This window comes from Aulonocara stuartgranti, assembly GCF_965226115.1.
Source record: "Aulonocara stuartgranti genome assembly, chromosome: 12".
In the NCBI taxonomy this organism is placed as follows: Eukaryota; Metazoa; Chordata; class Actinopteri; order Cichliformes; family Cichlidae; genus Aulonocara; species Aulonocara stuartgranti.
The window spans coordinates 11,671,462-11,689,805 of NC_138948.1; the positions used below are offsets into that span (position 1 = coordinate 11,671,462).

Here is an 18,344-nt window from a genome sequence, read left to right on the forward strand (position 1 = left end):
TGGCAGGCATGCAGGGCTGCTGACGTTCAGGAGGCACGAATATGTCACAAGGAAGCCTTCAGAGCGATACAGAGCCACATCATCTGTCTGTTTAGAGACAGACAAAGGAAAACACATCACAGGGTTTTCACCAGTTAGAGGCTCATCCAGAAAACCACAATGTGTGGTCAATTTCTAACACGTGCTGACATTTTTATACCAATCACTCCATCACAAGTAGCAACCTAATGGCATTTAGCATCCACAGACTAAGACATTAACTCAACTGCACTTCATACTGTCAGCATCAAAATACATCCAGTGTGAAATCCGTATCTAATGCTCAAAGCATCGTTCTCTTTTTGTGATTTTCCCCATTTGCACACATAAAACAAACAAAACATTATTTGAATGAAAGACAGGTTGTGGGAAACAGATATGTGCCAGTCTGGTGTCATTTAGACACTTGCACTGAGTAATAGATGGACATTATGATGGCTCTTAGGTGCAAAATGCAACAATATAACACCAAATAAAACACAAAACAAAAAGCTAAAGACAACTTTTCACTAGCTTTTCTAAAGGGTCATTGAACATTTTGAAATCTTGTCTTTTCTGTTTTGCATTTTGCGTTTGTTGTTTTTTCTGTCTTATTGTGTTTTCTATAATAATGTGTTAGGGCCACAATAAATGTGAAAAAAATAAATGAAAATAAACGAATGAATATAGATAGATAGATAGATAGATAGATAGATAGATAGATAGATAGATATACATACATACATATACATATATACATATATATACGTACAAAGATCCTAACTTTGAATCTCTTGTATGGTCAAGGTGTGTTGCAGTGATGCAGCAACATCAAAATTACATCAGTGTGTTCCTCTCCTGTGAATCAGTACACAATAAAATTTTAAACAAACAGAGTGTGACGAGTACACCAACATGTAACCATCAGCATCTTTTTTCCCACATTGAAATATGTAGACGTTTGATGAAAATCACTGCAAAAAAGTAGAAGAAAAAACTAAGCAAGTGTGTTGTCATGGTATCTTTGCCACAATCACTCACTGCATCTGACTGGTTGGCTCCAGCGTGTGCTGACCCTGAGCTGGTTCGGCTCGATCACTCCCATCTGGTAATGCAACCAGCAGCCCACTCCAAATGTACTCTAAGCTGCAGTCTATAAAGGCTGCCCGTTTAAAAGTTACATAAATAAGTCACATAAGCAGACTTGGCTGAAACTTCATTTCTAAACAGAAAATTTAGATTATTTTTCCAACTTCATCTTTTATTAGCTGTCGGACTATTGTTTTTGACGCATGTGTCCGATTATTCACCTAGAGCTGCTGTATGAATCTGAAGTAAAACCTTGGTGTATTAGAGTATTTCATACGCTCCATACAGCAGAAACAGGAGTGTACAAGTTCACCTCCATTTAAAGTCAAGCTGCTGTCAGAGGGCACCATGTTCTCCAAAAGCAGAATCTGTCAGTGCATCTCTAAATGCTTGAAGCACACTTGAGGTCACTTTTATTAGAGGGAAAAGGTTTGGTAGCATTCTTGTTAGTGTGTTATGACAGAAATCAGCAGTATCTTTTTGAGCAGCTCGAGAACTTGGACACAGATTAAATGATGCCAGTATGTGCTGCCCTCTGGTGGATATACAACCAACTGTTAAATCAGGGCTTTTTAACAGAAACGAATCACAGATCGTCCCGTGATCACAGTACTATTTGTTGGCCACAAAAGTGATGGTTTCATGATAAAGTGATTATCCAATACTGGGTATATAGCACGCCTGTCATCTATGATACATTCACTACATGGTGGTTAGTGTGTATCTGTGATCAGTAATACAAGGTCGTGGTCTGGACTTTGGACATTGCAAAACCTTGATTATTTTCTTTTTCAGCCGTTGTGTTGCTGGATATTTGATATGAGGTGTTTGTGCTGATATGCTGTTTGGCTTTCACCAGTTGATGTGCTGTGCAAATGGCCAAATGTCTTAACTTTGTTCTCATCTGTCCTACAAGAGGAGAATTTCTCAGATGTAACTTTGCAAATCTACGCTGTTTGTTTTTAGAGATACAGCTTATTTGGTTCCCAGGAGAAAATGTATTTGCTCGATCTTTTCGTAATTGTACTTTAATGAACAAATAACAGCTGCAGCTCTTGGGGTTTATGCAGTTTCTTTACTGGCCTTGGGACAAATCTGCTGGGACATCCACTCCTGGGAAGACTGTGGCATTGTGTAAGTACACCTCAATGTTCCAGACCAGCAAAATGCCAAAACATCTGGTTTAATAGAGGTGCTCACACTTACTTGTGATCAGTTAATTAAGTGCATTTTACCAGGAGCACCTAGCTGCTACTTACTCTCTTAATTCCCATGGAAGCAGTCAGTTTTTAACAGGACTGAATAGAGTTGTTTTCACACGACTGTATCACTCTGACTCACTTCCCCTGCTGTTGGCTTTGTCTGAATTATTTCTTCAGTGCAAGTTAATTAACTTCTGTTCACTTGATCCTCTCTTGCTTGATAAGTTCTACCTAAAGAAGTCATACTGTAGCAAATCTGAGCAGTCAAATTGCATGATAAATCAATTTAAATATAAATATTGGCATTTTGCACCAATATAATCATATACTGCTTAATATTTTGTTTCAACTTTACAGTACCACCAAGTGTAACGCCTTCTGTTCTGGTCAGTTTGTTTCACAAGGCATCAAGAAATACTGTGATAATTCTTTATTTGATTTCATATCTTATGCATTCTCATTCAAAAGGCATGAAGATAGAAAAGGAGACAGAAAATGGGTCATGGCTATAAATATATAAAGAGGCAAAATCTTTACAACCAGTAACAATACATGAAGGCTTACGCTGACCGTACAGAAATGGGGCACGGCACTGTGGATTGCTAAAATATCTTTGAACAAAAGCCACATTGGACACAGGCTACATGGTAGTTAACATTTAACTTCATGCAACTGCCCAACAATGAAGCTGTGCCTTACCTTCACAGACAAACAATAGAAAAGACTGACTTATAACCATTTATTACCCCTCCCCATTTGGCAATGCTAAATATACAAATCTCAGCCCCAGTGTTTCCCAGAACATGTGAGCATCATTTCTTCTGTTGAAAGTGGAAATATGAAAAATACATACAGTGTAACTCACGTCTATACAGTCAAGTCTCACTGTAAATACAAGTACCATGCCACAGATCAAAGTACTCTGACTGGTCCATTAAAAAGAGAAGCACAGTAGTACAGTCAAGTACGAGATGACAGAATAGGCCACAATGGTCAGAACTGAAACTGGTCTACTTTAGCTACTTTAAGTATCCAATTACATTTCAAACCCCACCTTAAAATCAACAGAAAGCACATTCACGGACATTATAAATTATTTAAATTTGGCACAAATGCTAATAAAGTATTTTACTTAACGTGCAGATTAACAAGCATTTTTTTTTCTAAGTACACAGAGGTCAAGATGCCAGTGCAATAGAATAATAATTAATAATATAATTGATTTTCATATGACATAATAAATAAGAGAAAATGCAATGTAAATGTAAAGCAAAGACATTTTTATAATTAAACAAGACGCTGAAACAAACACAAGGGACAGCAGCCAACAATCAGCAAAAACAGTGAGCCACAATCTTCATTGGTGAACATCATCAAAGGCACACACGCAAACTCACGCACGCACACACTATGTACCAGCCAATATATGCACATGCTTAGGCACAAATGTTTAATATGGGATCTGGTTTTGGTAATACTGGAGCATGTCGTAGGTCCTACTCCTGTTTAACACAAAGGGAAAAAAAGAAGGATGCAATCAGAACTCTATATATACATATTTTTTTCTTAAACATAGAAATAAAATCTACCAACCTGTTGCTGAGGAAGCAATTCTGGATGACTTTGATGATGAAAGATGCTGCATCTTTTTCACTCAACCCTGGGTTGAATCGCTGCCTAGATGAGGAAACAAGATTTTTAACAACAACAGCAACTAGCATTGAAGGTTCTAATCAGCTTATTCATATCAGCACGAAATGCAAAAACATTCTCACTCACTTGAGCAATTTGATGGTCTGTCCTCTGAAGCAGGGAAGACCCGTGTCCAGCATGAGCGTGACCAAGGAGACGACTGCATCCATGTAGGGCCTGATTCACCACAGAAACTCGTCTTAATGTTACATGTTACTATTCAAAGATCAGTTATTATTTTCTACAGCACTCACCTGACCGCCAGGTATCCCCTAACGCACATCTCCATGAACCACTTGAAGGGTGTCGCCTCCATTTTTCCACCCATGATCATCACCATTTCATCGGTTATCTTGATATCTGGCTCCCAGCCGAGGTTTCCACCGGGAGAACTTTCAAACATGAACCCAAAGTCTGGAAACAAATAAGCACACAGATGTAATTTCAATAAATTAATAGTTTTTTAAAAAAAATAGGAGTTTGGTTGGGAAAAGATAATTTTATGTAAAATTTATACAACTATGAATATTCAGAAGAGTTTTCACAAACTGCAGTCAGAACTTTGGATGAAAGCCATCTTTTACATTTTTCTAAAGCATTTTTCTCTATGCCACACAGTAATTGCTTTTTATTGATGTATAAATGTTTGTAGAGCCTTAAAATTCTTTTAAGAATGATACTAAACAGCTGGACTTTCATCATAGATTAGTGAGACACAGTTCATGGGAAAAAACTGGCAATTTTACTTGAAAATCAAAAAAAGCAACCGAAATGACAGTTTCAATAAGAGAACCACACAGAGAAACACACTGAATACACACCAATGTGAATGAGGTGGCCCTGGCTGTCCAGCATGATGTTGCCATTGTGTCTGTCTTTTATTTGCAGCAGGAAGAGCAGCAAGCTGTAAGCTGCCATACTGCGAATGAAGTTGTACCGTGCCTGAAAGGACAAGAGTTGGAGGGAATATGAAAAAAATCTGTCAATAGGAAAATGGTCTTTTAACTGACAGATTACTAGAAAAAAAACTAAGATTCAGTATTTACCTTCTGGAAGGCTAGAGTGGATTCATCTCCGTACTGGTTCCTGAAATAGTCGTACATGCCAAAGTCTGTCTGTCGGCCCAGTTGGTCACGAGACTTGCAGTCAGGGATGCACTCAATCACTCCACACTGTGGCACAACATCGGAAAGAGGAGGAATAAGAGGAAGTATAGATTTGCACATTCAGTAGTTCATGTAAGGAAGGAGTTGGTGTGAACTTACTCCTGGAGCAGTGGCCACCACCCTGTACGGAAACACATAGAGGTCAAGGCCCACCATCTGGAAGATGTTCTTAAAGAGGCTGATGATCTGAAGGGCCAGCATGTCCTGTGAACACAAATCAGCAAATAGTAGAGAAAATTAAATCGGGCTAAAATAGAGATAGCAATGATAATTAGGGAGAGGTTAATTATCAGGAGTATGAAAGTGAGACCTGTCTGCAATCATCTCCAACTTTGAAGATGGCTGCCTGCCAACAGATCCTCTTTGCCTCCTCTTCACTCTTCCCCTCATCCACCGAATCGGAGCGACACAGTAGACCTGAGGGAGAAACGTTATGGCACACTTTTAATCTCAGCGCAACTTTAATAAATATTTGTACAGCAGTTTTAATGCACCTTAAAGATAAGCGTACATATCTAACAAACAAACACACAGTCAGACACATGATCGTACACTCATCCTTCAAACAGATTCACACACACACACAAGAGGCAAAAGAATAATGGGCGAAAGATTAAGGAAGAGCTAATTCTTAGAAATTAGTTTTCAGCAGTCATTTAAAACAAAGCACAAATGTATCTGAATCTATTAGATTTAACAAATATTACAATTATGTATAAAGAAAAGAGATATGAACCAAGGATTAAGCCCTGGGTGATTCCACATACGGGTGGTGCTGATGACGACATACAGTTGTTAATATGAATTCTGATGTGTCTGTCAGATAAGTGTGACGAGAACCACATGACCAGTTTCAGAAGCATTAAAACTACTCCCTATCCCCTGTTCACTCAGAAATTGTGTTTTGGTCCTTACTGCGCTCGAGCTTCATCATACAGAATAATGCCTGTTTAGAGTTTGAGTCTAAGATTTGCATCAATAACACAAATTATCTGAAAGCCAATCCCAGTCCAATAGATCTAACTAAAGGAAAATTAAAACCCTGCATTACACACTGAAGAGAGACTTTAAGTGATGCAGGACTAATCTTGTAACCAGTAAACACTTTATGATTGGAGGAACTTCAGTTAATTTGTAACAAGTTAACTGAAACACACATTGTTGTGCACAGCAGAGCAGCACATGTTTGAAAGAGCCCTTTAACATAACCAGTACCTTCTTTTTCCAGCTCAATGACTCCACACCTCTTAACTTTGAATTTGGCCAGGTAGGGAGCCTTGGCAGCACTAAACAAAAACACAAAGAGTAGAAGAGCATATTTTTACACTTTAACATTTCACTGTTTTATTTTAATTCTAAAAAAAAAATGTAAAAGTTGGTTAGTATGCCCACCTCTGCATAGGAGTACCAGATTTGTAATCTATATCCAAAACTATGGCCTCTGGGTTACTGGGCAGATAACAGCCAGGCTGGACTTTGATCTGTGACATGGCTTCCAGACAGGCCCTCTTCCTCTCCTCTCCTTTGGGAAAGGGTCTGACAAGGACAAACAAAACAATTTAAACTCACAGAGTTACAACACTTGTAGGTCTATTACCTCTGTTACTTAGAAAAGCATGCATGGGTATCTCCATGAATGACTCCAGATCATATGTGACAGCCAGGCTCTGCTGTTAACCACAGAGGGGAGCTGCCAGGATAGAGTTTTGAAGTCAGGGGACAGACCCTTCTCCCCTGGCTTGTTGCAATTAGTGCTGTAATAAGGGCAGAGGGGAATTTCCCAACCTCTAGTGGCCTGACAAAACACTCTCTGTATCAAGGTTGTCAGAAAACAGCTCATCAGCTGCAGAGTGTACACACTAGTGGACAGGCGGTCGGGGGCTGGGGAAACACAGCATAGCCTGTTTTCCAAAATTAAGTATGATGGGAGTGACAGCGAAGCAACAAATAGACAAATAAATGAACAACAAAGGGATTTAAAGAGCAGAACACTGGAGCCAGGGGAAGGAACAAAGCTTCTTGGCTCATGGGAATAAGTGTTATCACTTCATGAACACTTTGCAGATTACCAAGAGGGCTTGGATCTTTTTAAACAGAAAGGCTCAACTCCAGCAGTTACTTTGAAATCTCTGAAAAAAGTCAGAACATTAACTTGATATTTTTCATCTTTTGTCTCAGGTGTTCATGAGTTTTGAGATTGAGGAACATAGTTAAGGACAAAAGAAGAAAAAATAACTTAAGGAAGCAACACTGTAGCAAAAGTTCACTTTGGAAACTCCCTAAAACGTAAACAACTTAAAATTCATAAAAGCACAGTGAAATAAATAGTGTTTTCATACTTTATAATGGCTGACACATTGGTTATTTCATTGAAGAAGTCAAACTCCCTCTGGTAGAAGTCTTTGGCCGGGCCAGACAGTGAATTGATGATCTCCTCCACCATCTGTTCCAACAGTTCTCCTATGTCAGCTGCAGGACAGAAGATCTTGAGTTTTTGCAACTGTAACAACATATTGCAATATTTACACTGAACATTTCACATCTGGTAGTTGCAGCAACCAAATGGTCACCCAGAGGTTGAACATGCAATACTTTCAATGGCAGATTGCCTGGTGAAGGTTGCCCAACCTCCAGACAAACCGGTGAAGGTTTGCAAATAACTTCCATGCCAACTGGTTGTATTCTGGTTATAATCCTATATAAAAGAAAGGCTATGCATTTATGTCATTTTGCAGTTAAATCATAATCCTGCAGCAATCTGCGAGGTTCTGTAGTTAATACGATAGCAAAAGATTTGTGGTTTCTGAAGATGTAACATGGGTAACCACTGTATTCTCATAAAGAGATTGCATGTGATTTCCAAGTTGACCCAAACTGACAGAAGACCGTCTTTATTAATGTTTTATCGCCATCTTGAGGCACCAAGATGCTTTGGAGAAAACATCAGACTGTGAGTGGTCACAGATGTGGTCTGGTCCATTTCAAAAGGCAACAAGATTATTGGTCATTGCACATGTTCTAGACCCACTGCTTTTTTTAGTGTGAGTGTGGCATAGTGAAGAAATAATGAAGGTGAGCATCTCACGATCTTTTTGGTTTCCTTCCTCATCCAGGTATATGTTCGTCTTCATGTTCCAGATGAACTGGTGAGCCAGCAGCTGAGACTTCTGAGCAGCCCACAGGATGTACTCTCTCACATAACCCATCTGCACCAGGATGCAAACAGGGAAATTCGATCATTTATTCATGTTACGAGGGCTCTGAATGTATTTGCTGACTCAGAAAATATGATAATTACCTTGTCATAACGAAGAGCTTGTACAATTTGAGGAATGTAAAACAAAATGGCATCCTAAAAAGAGAATAAAAACAAAAAGTAATTAACACTACACCAACAATTTAGCTTATTACAGTAAACTTCACTCAAACGTCATTTCTAATCATGTTTAAAGGAAAGGAAATTTGTAAGGGGAAATGAAGGTACTTTCCCAACCCTTTTTCATCAGATAACCTAAAAACCGTCTATCATGCATATAAATCTTCTTTAATATCAACATTAGAAATAAAATAAAACTATAAATTTTCTGTAAACTGCATCTGGACAACCATTAGCCCACCACTACTCAATTGTAACTGTAGCTACTGTATTTAAACTGTTATTCTTGAGGTTTTTTTCAAACTGATAACATCATTTGTCGATCTATAGCAGCCATTACCAAAGTCGAGCCGTGGCCCACTTAAATCCAGAAAACCCCATGGGGCCCACCCAATCTTAATCTTCACTCTAATCAAAATACAACAGAAAGTGATGTGTTTCCTTAAAAAGGAACACAGGCGGTTGGCTATAAATTGCTAATGCAACCGAGTTATCTGCAAAGTGTTATGGCTAATGTGTGACCCACCTGCCACAGGGAGGTGGGTCACACATTTCACGAACCTCAATGAAAGAGCAGTAAATTTAGGTGAGAGTAATATCACAAACTACCTCCGATTACCCAAAAAACAATTTTTATTCACTTTTTATATAAATAAATGAATAAATGTTTATAAATCTACATACTTGTAATTTCTTCCTGAATTTCTCTTATTAATTTGTCCCACCAGGAGACCTCACCCCACGGTTTGGGAATCATTGATCCATACAATTAACTTACATGATCAACTAGCTATACATTTGTTCATCCTCCATTTAAATGTACTGTTTTCCACTGGAAGTTCAACTTCTACCACCATGTTTGCAGATGTGGAATTGTTATTTGAAGGCCCTGTCTCTCTCCTATAAATTCTATGGTTAACCTACACTGTTATCCCACACTTTAATAACTTATTTTAACTGTTTATCCGACCGTATTAACTGTTTTCAAGTTTAATTGTTTGCCGACAGTATCAGATGTTATTTTCAACTGTTAAACCAGTCCCATGAGATTTATGGCTAACTATCCACTCACTTTTTAACCATCTAGTTAACAGTTATGAATTTCCTGTCGCTGCTCATTTCAACACTTTATCCATTTCTGGTAGTCAAATCTTAACTTTTCTTGAATTAACTGTAACAGCTGGGTTCATCTTTACACCCATGTGAAAAAAATGAAAATAATTGTATATCTCTACACACGGGAGGAAAGGAGCGGAGCACTTTGACCCCATACTGGGCTGTGAGGGGATGAGGAGGGTACATGGACGAGAAGTAGGATAGTCCAGTTGGTGGATCTGCTGGAGCCCAGCACAGGATATGACTCAGCTCTGGAGAATCAGCATCAATTGTGTGCCATGTCACCAGAAACTGCAGAAAAACATCAAAAAGTATTAAAATTGAATCCACCCAAAGGTGGATTACTATGATAGGTCCCATATAATGTATCACAGAATCAGCCCTGATTGTGTGCTAACTAGCCACCAGAGGAAACTGTGTTTATTAGTTACTAAATTAACTGGAATAAACAAGTATGATCTGCCAAAGAGCATTATCTGCAAAATCACAGTGGTCATTGGGGAAAGCTGTGTTTTTCCTCCACTGCTCCTTCTTTAAACAGGTACAAGACTCATTAAGAGTTCAATCACGCAAAACTAAACACAAAGGACTGAAGAGGGCTGGAGGGAAAACGATTACTCAATAACACAATTTCTCATGTGACACTATAGCCACTTAAAAAAAAACACTAAGTGAGAAACAAAAACTTTTTAGTTTGTTCATAAAATGTGTTAGTTTCATGATGACAGTTACTGTGTCAGTGGTACTTTGTTCTGGAGGTTTAAGCCTTTACTGAAAACCAGCTGAGTTACAGTACTTTAAACCATTCACTCTAAGTTTGTTCTTGCACACATGATGTTTGCTCGACACTAAAATAAAAGCATCATGAATTAAACCAAACAGACAATTGTCACAATCCACCTGGTGGTTTGTGAAGACAGGTGGTAGATCTCACCTTGACTGCCTCAGGAACGTCACACACAGCAGCTGGATCCATTCGCACTAAACGAGTCACCTCAGAGACAATAGCCTCTGTGTTTTTGAACCTGAAACAAAATAAATAAATAAAAATCAATAAATGGCTTATGTCTATCCATAAATGACACATGACACTTACCTTATTTCAACAACAAAATTATTTAAGTTGCTAAACAAGCCAAAGTCAGCCATCTGTTGCTGTCTCATGTTATTTTAAAGCAGTTTCATGGCCAATGAGTTTTTTTCCCTTGATGTTTTATTCATATTTTGATATTTAATTACCAATAACTAGATTTTTAATTTAGCAATGGTGAAGATGAGTGTCAGAGGTGACTTGCGACAGCAAGAAGTGCAAGAATGAAAGGGAAGAATTTACAAAAAAAAAAAAAAAAAAACTGTTAGTGAAAACTGCCATCATGTACGGTTTGGAAACGATGGCACTGACAAAAATACAGAAAGCCAAGGTGAACATGTGATGTTAACATTTTCAGTGGGAGACCAAGATGGACAAGACTAAAAATGAGTCTCTCAGAGAGACGGCTCAGTTTAAGCATTTTAGAGACAAAGTCAGAAAGGCGATGCTGAGATGGTTTGGACATGTGCAGAGGAAGGATGGTGGATACACCAGACATTATTTTATTATTTCAGAATTTAAAACAAGATTTTTTTTTTTAATTTATGCTTTTTACTTTAACTGTTTTCTGTTGAACACAAGCATTCAAGTTTTTCAAATTTTCAAATTAGACAGAATGTATTACATTTATGAAACAGGATGCAAAGCACTTTGATGTTCTGTGTACCTGGCAGGCAGCTGGAGGGCAAGGTAGGGTGCTATGCTCCACGCTAGATTGACGTTGTCCTTCCACTGTTTCTCCGTCAGACTGATGTATCTGGATCTCCAGTTAGCAATACTTGTCTCCACTGACTGTTCTGTAGTAATGGCAAGCTCTTGAGTGGATAAGGGATTGTACCATATTGTCAGCCGCTCAATCTCACTGGCCTGGAAAGAAACATACAAGTTTAGATCAGTTGGATTTCATGTAATTTGCATTATGAAGATTGTGAAACATAAAGTAGCTAAAGTAGAAGCCCAAATTAAAAAGATGACCTATTATGCTTATTTACATTTGTTATTATTGAACTCCACTTGAATGATTTCCAGTTCAATTTAACCCTTATTTATGTCATTCAAGTTTATTGTCTCCCTGAAACAAGTTCCTCAATGTTCAAGCCACTCTCCCTGCAAGTCAACTACTTCTTACTGGCTGCCCAGTCAGAGAGTTTGAAGAGCAGACAAGTGGAACTGCTGTGCCTGAACTGACCATATTAAGGCTACCCGCTGTCAGTGACATCATGCAGAACCAAGAGTAGAAAAAAAAGTCTAAAACCTGAGCTTATGGCTCATAGAGAATACTTGTATATACTCTGACTTCAGGATTTTTACATTTTATTCATGTTTAATATAATCATGCAGCACTGTAACAGAAAAAGCATAATAGGTCAACTTGCAACTATCTATTCATAAAAAGAAAAATATACTAAAGCATGCGCTTCACTTTATTGCCACATATTTGTGAATAATAATACTTGTTGAAATACCAGTAAAGCCAGAAGAAGAGTCCTGCGTTTCATGTAATACTTGTGCAGCTGGGTGCCTCTATTGCTTTTTTTAGACAGTCCTGAAATGTATAAAGAAAGAGTGGTGAAAAAGAAGTCACTGCATATATAATTTTAACACACTGCGTGTTTTACCTGATTTCTTGGATATGGTGGACATCCCTGAGGACAGAGGGTATGTGTTGATCCATCCCTGAGCGACCTGCTGCCTCTGACCCACTGCTACGTCGAGACTGCTTCGGCTGTCTGTCACTGCCACTACAGACAGGCTGTTCACAGACATGTCTTGGGGATCTGTGTAACAATAAATACCATCAGGCCCAGATCTAAACATCAAAACATAAACTTTAAGAAAATAATACTGATGACTGAAATCCTGTGACTGTTTTTTTCTGTTCAAAGCATCAGTATAACATCACAGAGTGATGACAATGGCTGTACAAAATAGTTATTCATTAATAATTACTGAAGATATACCTGGAGGAACCAGCTGGTTGGCAGTCAGATATTTCTTGTCAGACTGCAGGCTGGCATAAAACTTGATCATTATACTGATGTCTTCTCTCAGCCTTTTATCTGTTTGAGTGGGAAATCTGGGAGCAACGCTACACAGAAACAAACATAAAAATAAGTCATTAAACAGCTTTAAAGACACTTTTTCTTTATCGCAAATAAAACTAGTTTAATTACCTGAAGTAATCAAAAGCTGTGGAATAGATTTTTTCTCGCAGTACGTTCCTGATGGTAGCATTTGTCACCACATCAGCATGCAGAAGATTAAGACCAAGAGTCAACAGTCTGAAATAAAGCAACAGTTTAGGATTATGCATTTGGCGATGCTGCTGATAGAATAGAATAGAATTCAACTTCATTGTTATTGCACATGTTACAAGTACAAGCCAACGAAATGCAGTTTGCATCCATCCAGAAAGTGCTTTAGCGATAATATAGATTTAATACAGAATATAGATCTATTATAGGTATGTTACAACGTACACGGTATGAAGGTGTGTTCTGAGTATACTATAACTATAAGTATGTACAGGCTATAGCTGTAGTGAGTGTACAAGCTATGTACAGGCTATGAATAGGTTATACATGTGGTTAAAAATATGAAAACTATACAGATTGTAGATATACAATTGCGAGTATAAATAGACAATTGTAAACAGTTGTATTTGTAAACAAATACTATGATTGCCACAGTATTTCAAAGTAAACACCTGAATCTTGGTCCAATGGCAGCAATATGTTTGTTTATGCTGCTTTTGGATCCTCCTACATTCAAAGACAGAGATCGCTGTAAAATGGCGGTGAAAATCTCCACTTGGTCAGCACTGGAGTACTTGGCTATCTCGAACCTCTGCACCAGAAACTTGAAGAAAGAAAGAAAAAGAAAATGTTTATGTCTCCAACCTTTACCAGTTTGTAGAAACAAATAAGCTTTGTAGGTGATGAGATCCAAAATTCTTGGGCTGATCGACTCTTCCAGATGTAGCATATTAAAATAGATTTAAAAACTGATCAGTATTAACCTACAATATGCTGGACTCACTCAGCACCGTCTTTAATTAGATATCTATCCATTAAAAGTCAGGACAAGTGATGAAAAACATTCAGCAAAGAAACAGTTCAAAAGCAGCTAGATGGCCACATTACTTTTAAAAATGAACATTAAACAGCAAACAACACAATATTATTCTGTATAACTGACCTCTATCCAGAGGAAGTGAGGCACGACATCAGGAGCACAGGGTGTAGGTTGACTCTCCTCTGAGACAGCCAGAGGGCCAGCCTCGACCTTAGCCTCCAAGAATAAACCCATTTTCAGCTCTACTGTCATCTGCCAAGCTCCTGCCATTTCACGCATGAACTAAGAAGAAACATTAAAGATAATCAACTTAAACTAAACATGCATTCATGTAATTATTTAAACAATTTTAAGAGAAGTGACACATACTGGCACTTCCACCCCATTGTGCGCAGCCAGTAGCCATTCCCAGCAGGCAATGGCAGTTTCCATGCCATGTTCTGTAAACATCTTCAGAGGAGACCAACAAAGATGGTGCAAGAGCAGTGGATCGCAGTCTGAAAGCCAGACATAAAAACAAGAAAATTACTAATGAAAAGTGAACTTTATATAATAATTAAATGAATAAATAAATAACAGGCGTGATTTAAGAGAAGCAGAGCTGCTCACTTTTGGTAGTTATAAGGAGGGCAGCCATCTTGAACATGGCCTGGGTGAAGGCCTCGGGGTCTTTTTTATCTAGAGCACTGGTCATCTGATGGATCATCAACTTGTTGAGATCCGACTGGCTGTGAGTCGCCTCTGAGAACTGGATCATACCAGCCACCTAGACAGTACATAAAAAAGACAGGAGATAGCATCAGAGAGCAGAAGAGAATAGGAGTAGCTGTGCTTTTAAATATTCCCAGTATAGTTTACCTCTCCTGTGTACCGGTTTCGCAGATTGAGTGACGCCATGAAGTTGGAGTAGTCTTTTTTCACACATGCTGGTCTCTCTGTCAGCTGGGTGGTCTGAAGGGGGGAAAAAAACACAATGTAACTGCCAAATACCTGCATGGAAACTATGGAAGCATGAGCGACAGCTTTAATGTCACACTTGGATATACTGAGGGTGTCATGCCTGAGGCCTTTTTCTCTGTATTTAGTGATCAGACCAACCTGAGGGAAAGCAGCCTATGGTTGGGCACATGGTGGAGGACAGTACCGGCATAACCAGTAAGCCAAATGGGCAACCAGCCAGCCAGCCAACCAACCCACCAGTCCATTGCAGGTAAGTAACCAGGTAACCAGCAAATCCGTACACAGGCCAAGCAACCAGGTAGGTAGTTCGGTGCAGTTTAATAAAGACAAAATACAACAAATGAAGCAAATGAAAAGACAGATATAGCAGAATGCAGGCCCAAAGAAAATATAAGAAATGCCTAGCAAGCAAAATAATGTCACACAGACTAGTAAGCATGCACACATGAACATAGACATCTACAAATTGTTTAAAAAGCAACTAAATAAAACACACAAGCTATATGTGCACAACAAAAAAAATCAACAAGGACCTTTTTCTGAATACAAACAAAAAGCCGACGTCTTTGGCAAAGCTGCTAAATTGCACATGGCATGTTAAAAAGCACTTTATGTTGGACAGCTGTTAATGAGCATTCAATCAACAAACCTGGGAGGCCATTTAGAATTAAACATTCTTAGTTTGCAGTTTGCTCCAAGTACAGTGTGTTACTAAAATGCTCTTTCTCCTGTCATCTACTGTGCTCTAAGAATTCTGACTACACATATCTTTGGTAGAACTGTGTCTTTGCACTAATTTGCATCTAAACTATATATTAAAAAAAATACCGTATTGGTTTAGTGAATGTTATCTTTCTGCAGAATTGCTAAAATGCAGTAGATTCTATCTCACCATCAGTTTGGTTCATTTTGTCTACATTTATCTTGACATTTAGTTGGGGGTTAAATCCAATATTTACAGTATGATAACTGCGGTGATCAGAAGGATTTGTGTGAAGCCGTGGCTGTAAGTGTATCTGTGACTCACGCCTAGTGTAGTACTCTGTCTGTTGTAGCCTGCAAAGTGAAGTATGCTCTCTGTGGCCATTGCAAGGCCAGTGTGCTGTGACAGTCCTGACACCCAGATCTGATGCTTGTTCAGATACTCCTGCAAGAAAAATCGAAATAGCAGATATGACAAGAATCATTTACAGTCACTTATGCCTTGTTTACTCAAAGTAAACACTCCTTTTCAAAATGCAGAGGTAAAAGTTAATTGCTTGCTTAAAATAAATTAATAGTGGCCATCTATTAAATAAAAACTTAAAAGAAACTAACCTGTAGGTGGGACTTTGTGACCGAAGGAGCCCATTTCATTGCTTCTTTCAGGATCTCACCACAGCGAGCAGCAAAGTCTTTTACTATGCTCTAAAAGGAGTTGGGAAATAAAGGCATAGTGCTACTTTATTAAGAACAAGAGTGGCAATAATATTCAATATTTAGTATTTACTGTTATATTCACATAGATCATTGCAATGATGTTGTTTATTATATTGCTCTCTTTTTCTTTGCTTGTTTTCTCTTTTTTCTTTCTCAACAGGTGATCCAGGTGATTGATATGTGTATTTTTTGTCTGTTTGTTTTGTTGGTTTTTGTTTTTTTGCCCTTCATCACCGTTCCTCTTCCCCGCTGTTTTTCTTTCCCTACCTCTCTTTCTTTCTCCCTTTTCTTTCCCCCAGTCTGTCTGTCCCGTGTGTAGCAAGTGAAAATAAAATAAAATAAACAAAAATAAACAAAAGGTGAATCAAATAGACCGATACGGCAAGGCCGGGATGGTTCATTTGGTAAAGTAAATTCATTGGGCATCTTTCTTCTGATGGCAAAAAGAGTGGCGGACATTCACTGAGTAAAATAAATTCTAGCACAAACCAAATGCCACTTGTTTATTTAACTTCTACATTTTTTTAAGAGCCCAAACCTCAGTCCACCATTAAAATACAGTTTACACTTGATATGATAAAAAAGAACTCTCTCCCTACTATTGTTGAAGCCCATACTGTGCTGTCCTCTAGTGGTCAGAAGTGTAATAACAGCCCAAACTCACCTCTCTGGCTTCGTATGTGTCAGGAACAGTGATCCTGTATGGGGTGTCGGGAATGTCATAGTATGGCTGGTCCTTATGAATGTCCTAAAGTAAAGGAGAATACATTTTGTTCACATGAAGTCTATATTTGCATCTATTTAAACACTTCCATGAGATCTAACTTAAAACCTCTTTTATTCGACCACAGCACACCGACTTGCTGACTCTGCATTATGTTATCGGTACAGGGACCGAGAACCAGGCACTCAAACAGAGAACCTGGCACTCTGTCTATCACATCAACCCTCTCCTCATACTCACAGCACTTAGTGACAGAGAGAGTGTCTGCAGAATGTCCAACATGGTCTTTAACACACGACCGCTCCAGAGTAGATGAGGGAATCTGGTTCAGAAAGAAGGATGTAAAAATACTTAGAAAAAATGATAAGCGAGAAAAAAGCAGACAAGGTAACTAAATGATTTCTACTCACGTCTCAGCCAAACCAGAGAGGTATTTGTCTGCTACTCTGCGGATCCTCTTGTGGGTATGATTAAAGTTCACCAACAAGAATTGGGCATGACGCTCTAATTCTTCTTCGTGTTCTTTGGTCTTTGCCTGAAAACATTAGAAACAAAATGATTTTTTAAAATCTGAACTTAATTAAATGTTGCAAGCTCCACATATTTTACTATTTAAATACCCCCTACCTTCTCAGCCATCATCTGAAGGAAAACATCAAATACCTTGTCGCCAACACAAATGATGCACTGCATCATGCCTGCAAAAAAGGAAAACTGAGAAAATGGGTTCCATATATTAAAAAGACAACAGGATGATTAAATTGATTCGGGCACAAAGCTCTCACCAGATTTGTCTTTCTGGATGGCTTTGTCTTCAAAGTATCGAAACATGACCTGGAACCTATCAGGATCATTGGATCGCAGCATCCTGAGAGAGATAACAGGAGGAAATTATATTTTTGCACATTTTGACCTCGCTTAAGCAATCAAAGTGAGAAAAGATAAGGAAATTAAGCTCATGCCAATAGAGCTGACCTCATGTATTCTAATCGGTAGACGGAGAGCAGGTATGTGGACATGGCAAAGTCTAGCTTGTTAATGAGGGCAGACCCTTCAGGAGGTGGGTCAAGGAGATTGCTGATGGTTGCCCGCAGTTCACTCAACTCCGCCTGGAGGAAAAAAAGATTTGAACACCTAAAGATTCATTCTGGTATTCCTTTAATTAAAAAAAAAATAATCAAAACTATTTTGAACACTGTACCGGGGTGACTGTGTCGTTTTTCAGAGCCGAGTTGTACTGTAGCTCAGACCGCAGAGGTTCTCCACTGGGGAAGGTGAGAAGAGGAGACTTGGTAGCAATCTCACACACACCTTCATACCACTCCTCTGGCCAAAGCCCTAAAAAGACAAAGTATATTTCAAGAAATACAGAAACATGTTGGTTTGCTGCTGTGAGCCTTTTTCATTCCACATATCA

General features: G+C 38.6%; 1 protein-coding gene across 2 annotated transcripts in view; it reads right to left on the bottom strand.

Annotated features, from left to right (window-relative positions):
• Positions 1 to 2,724: 2,724 nt before the first annotated feature.
• Positions 2,725 to 18,344, bottom strand: part of pi4kab (phosphatidylinositol 4-kinase, catalytic, alpha b) — a 29,755-nt gene continuing 14,135 nt past the window's right edge. Inside the window, exons 21-55 of one of the 2 annotated variants that reach the window (XM_082553423.1) lie at positions 18,129 to 18,265; positions 17,903 to 18,036; positions 17,713 to 17,795; positions 17,555 to 17,625; positions 17,338 to 17,462; positions 17,168 to 17,249; positions 16,868 to 16,951; positions 16,102 to 16,191; positions 15,812 to 15,931; positions 14,923 to 14,937; positions 14,683 to 14,775; positions 14,434 to 14,590; positions 14,194 to 14,321; positions 13,948 to 14,106; positions 13,457 to 13,608; positions 12,924 to 13,031; positions 12,711 to 12,838; positions 12,369 to 12,527; positions 12,216 to 12,295; positions 11,417 to 11,616; positions 10,594 to 10,684; positions 9,783 to 9,950; positions 8,466 to 8,519; positions 8,253 to 8,373; positions 7,507 to 7,636; positions 6,560 to 6,703; positions 6,383 to 6,453; positions 5,478 to 5,584; positions 5,267 to 5,371; positions 5,048 to 5,173; positions 4,823 to 4,943; positions 4,256 to 4,415; positions 4,089 to 4,178; positions 3,903 to 3,986; positions 2,725 to 3,811 (exon numbers count right to left, since the gene is read on the bottom strand). In XM_082553423.1, coding sequence (XP_082409549.1) covers positions 3,760 to 3,811; positions 3,903 to 3,986; positions 4,089 to 4,178; positions 4,256 to 4,415; positions 4,823 to 4,943; positions 5,048 to 5,173; positions 5,267 to 5,371; positions 5,478 to 5,584; positions 6,383 to 6,453; positions 6,560 to 6,703; positions 7,507 to 7,636; positions 8,253 to 8,373; positions 8,466 to 8,519; positions 9,783 to 9,950; positions 10,594 to 10,684; positions 11,417 to 11,616; positions 12,216 to 12,295; positions 12,369 to 12,527; positions 12,711 to 12,838; positions 12,924 to 13,031; positions 13,457 to 13,608; positions 13,948 to 14,106; positions 14,194 to 14,321; positions 14,434 to 14,590; positions 14,683 to 14,775; positions 14,923 to 14,937; positions 15,812 to 15,931; positions 16,102 to 16,191; positions 16,868 to 16,951; positions 17,168 to 17,249; positions 17,338 to 17,462; positions 17,555 to 17,625; positions 17,713 to 17,795; positions 17,903 to 18,036; positions 18,129 to 18,265 — 3,929 coding nt within the window. In that variant the 3' untranslated portion in view covers positions 2,725 to 3,759. The remainder of the gene's footprint in view (positions 3,812 to 3,902; positions 3,987 to 4,088; positions 4,179 to 4,255; positions 4,416 to 4,822; positions 4,944 to 5,047; positions 5,174 to 5,266; positions 5,372 to 5,477; positions 5,585 to 6,382; positions 6,454 to 6,559; positions 6,704 to 7,506; positions 7,637 to 8,252; positions 8,374 to 8,465; positions 8,520 to 9,782; positions 9,951 to 10,593; positions 10,685 to 11,416; positions 11,617 to 12,215; positions 12,296 to 12,368; positions 12,528 to 12,710; positions 12,839 to 12,923; positions 13,032 to 13,456; positions 13,609 to 13,947; positions 14,107 to 14,193; positions 14,322 to 14,433; positions 14,591 to 14,682; positions 14,776 to 14,922; positions 14,938 to 15,811; positions 15,932 to 16,101; positions 16,192 to 16,867; positions 16,952 to 17,167; positions 17,250 to 17,337; positions 17,463 to 17,554; positions 17,626 to 17,712; positions 17,796 to 17,902; positions 18,037 to 18,128; positions 18,266 to 18,344) is intronic. The other variant, XM_082553424.1, reaches the window with a different exon arrangement.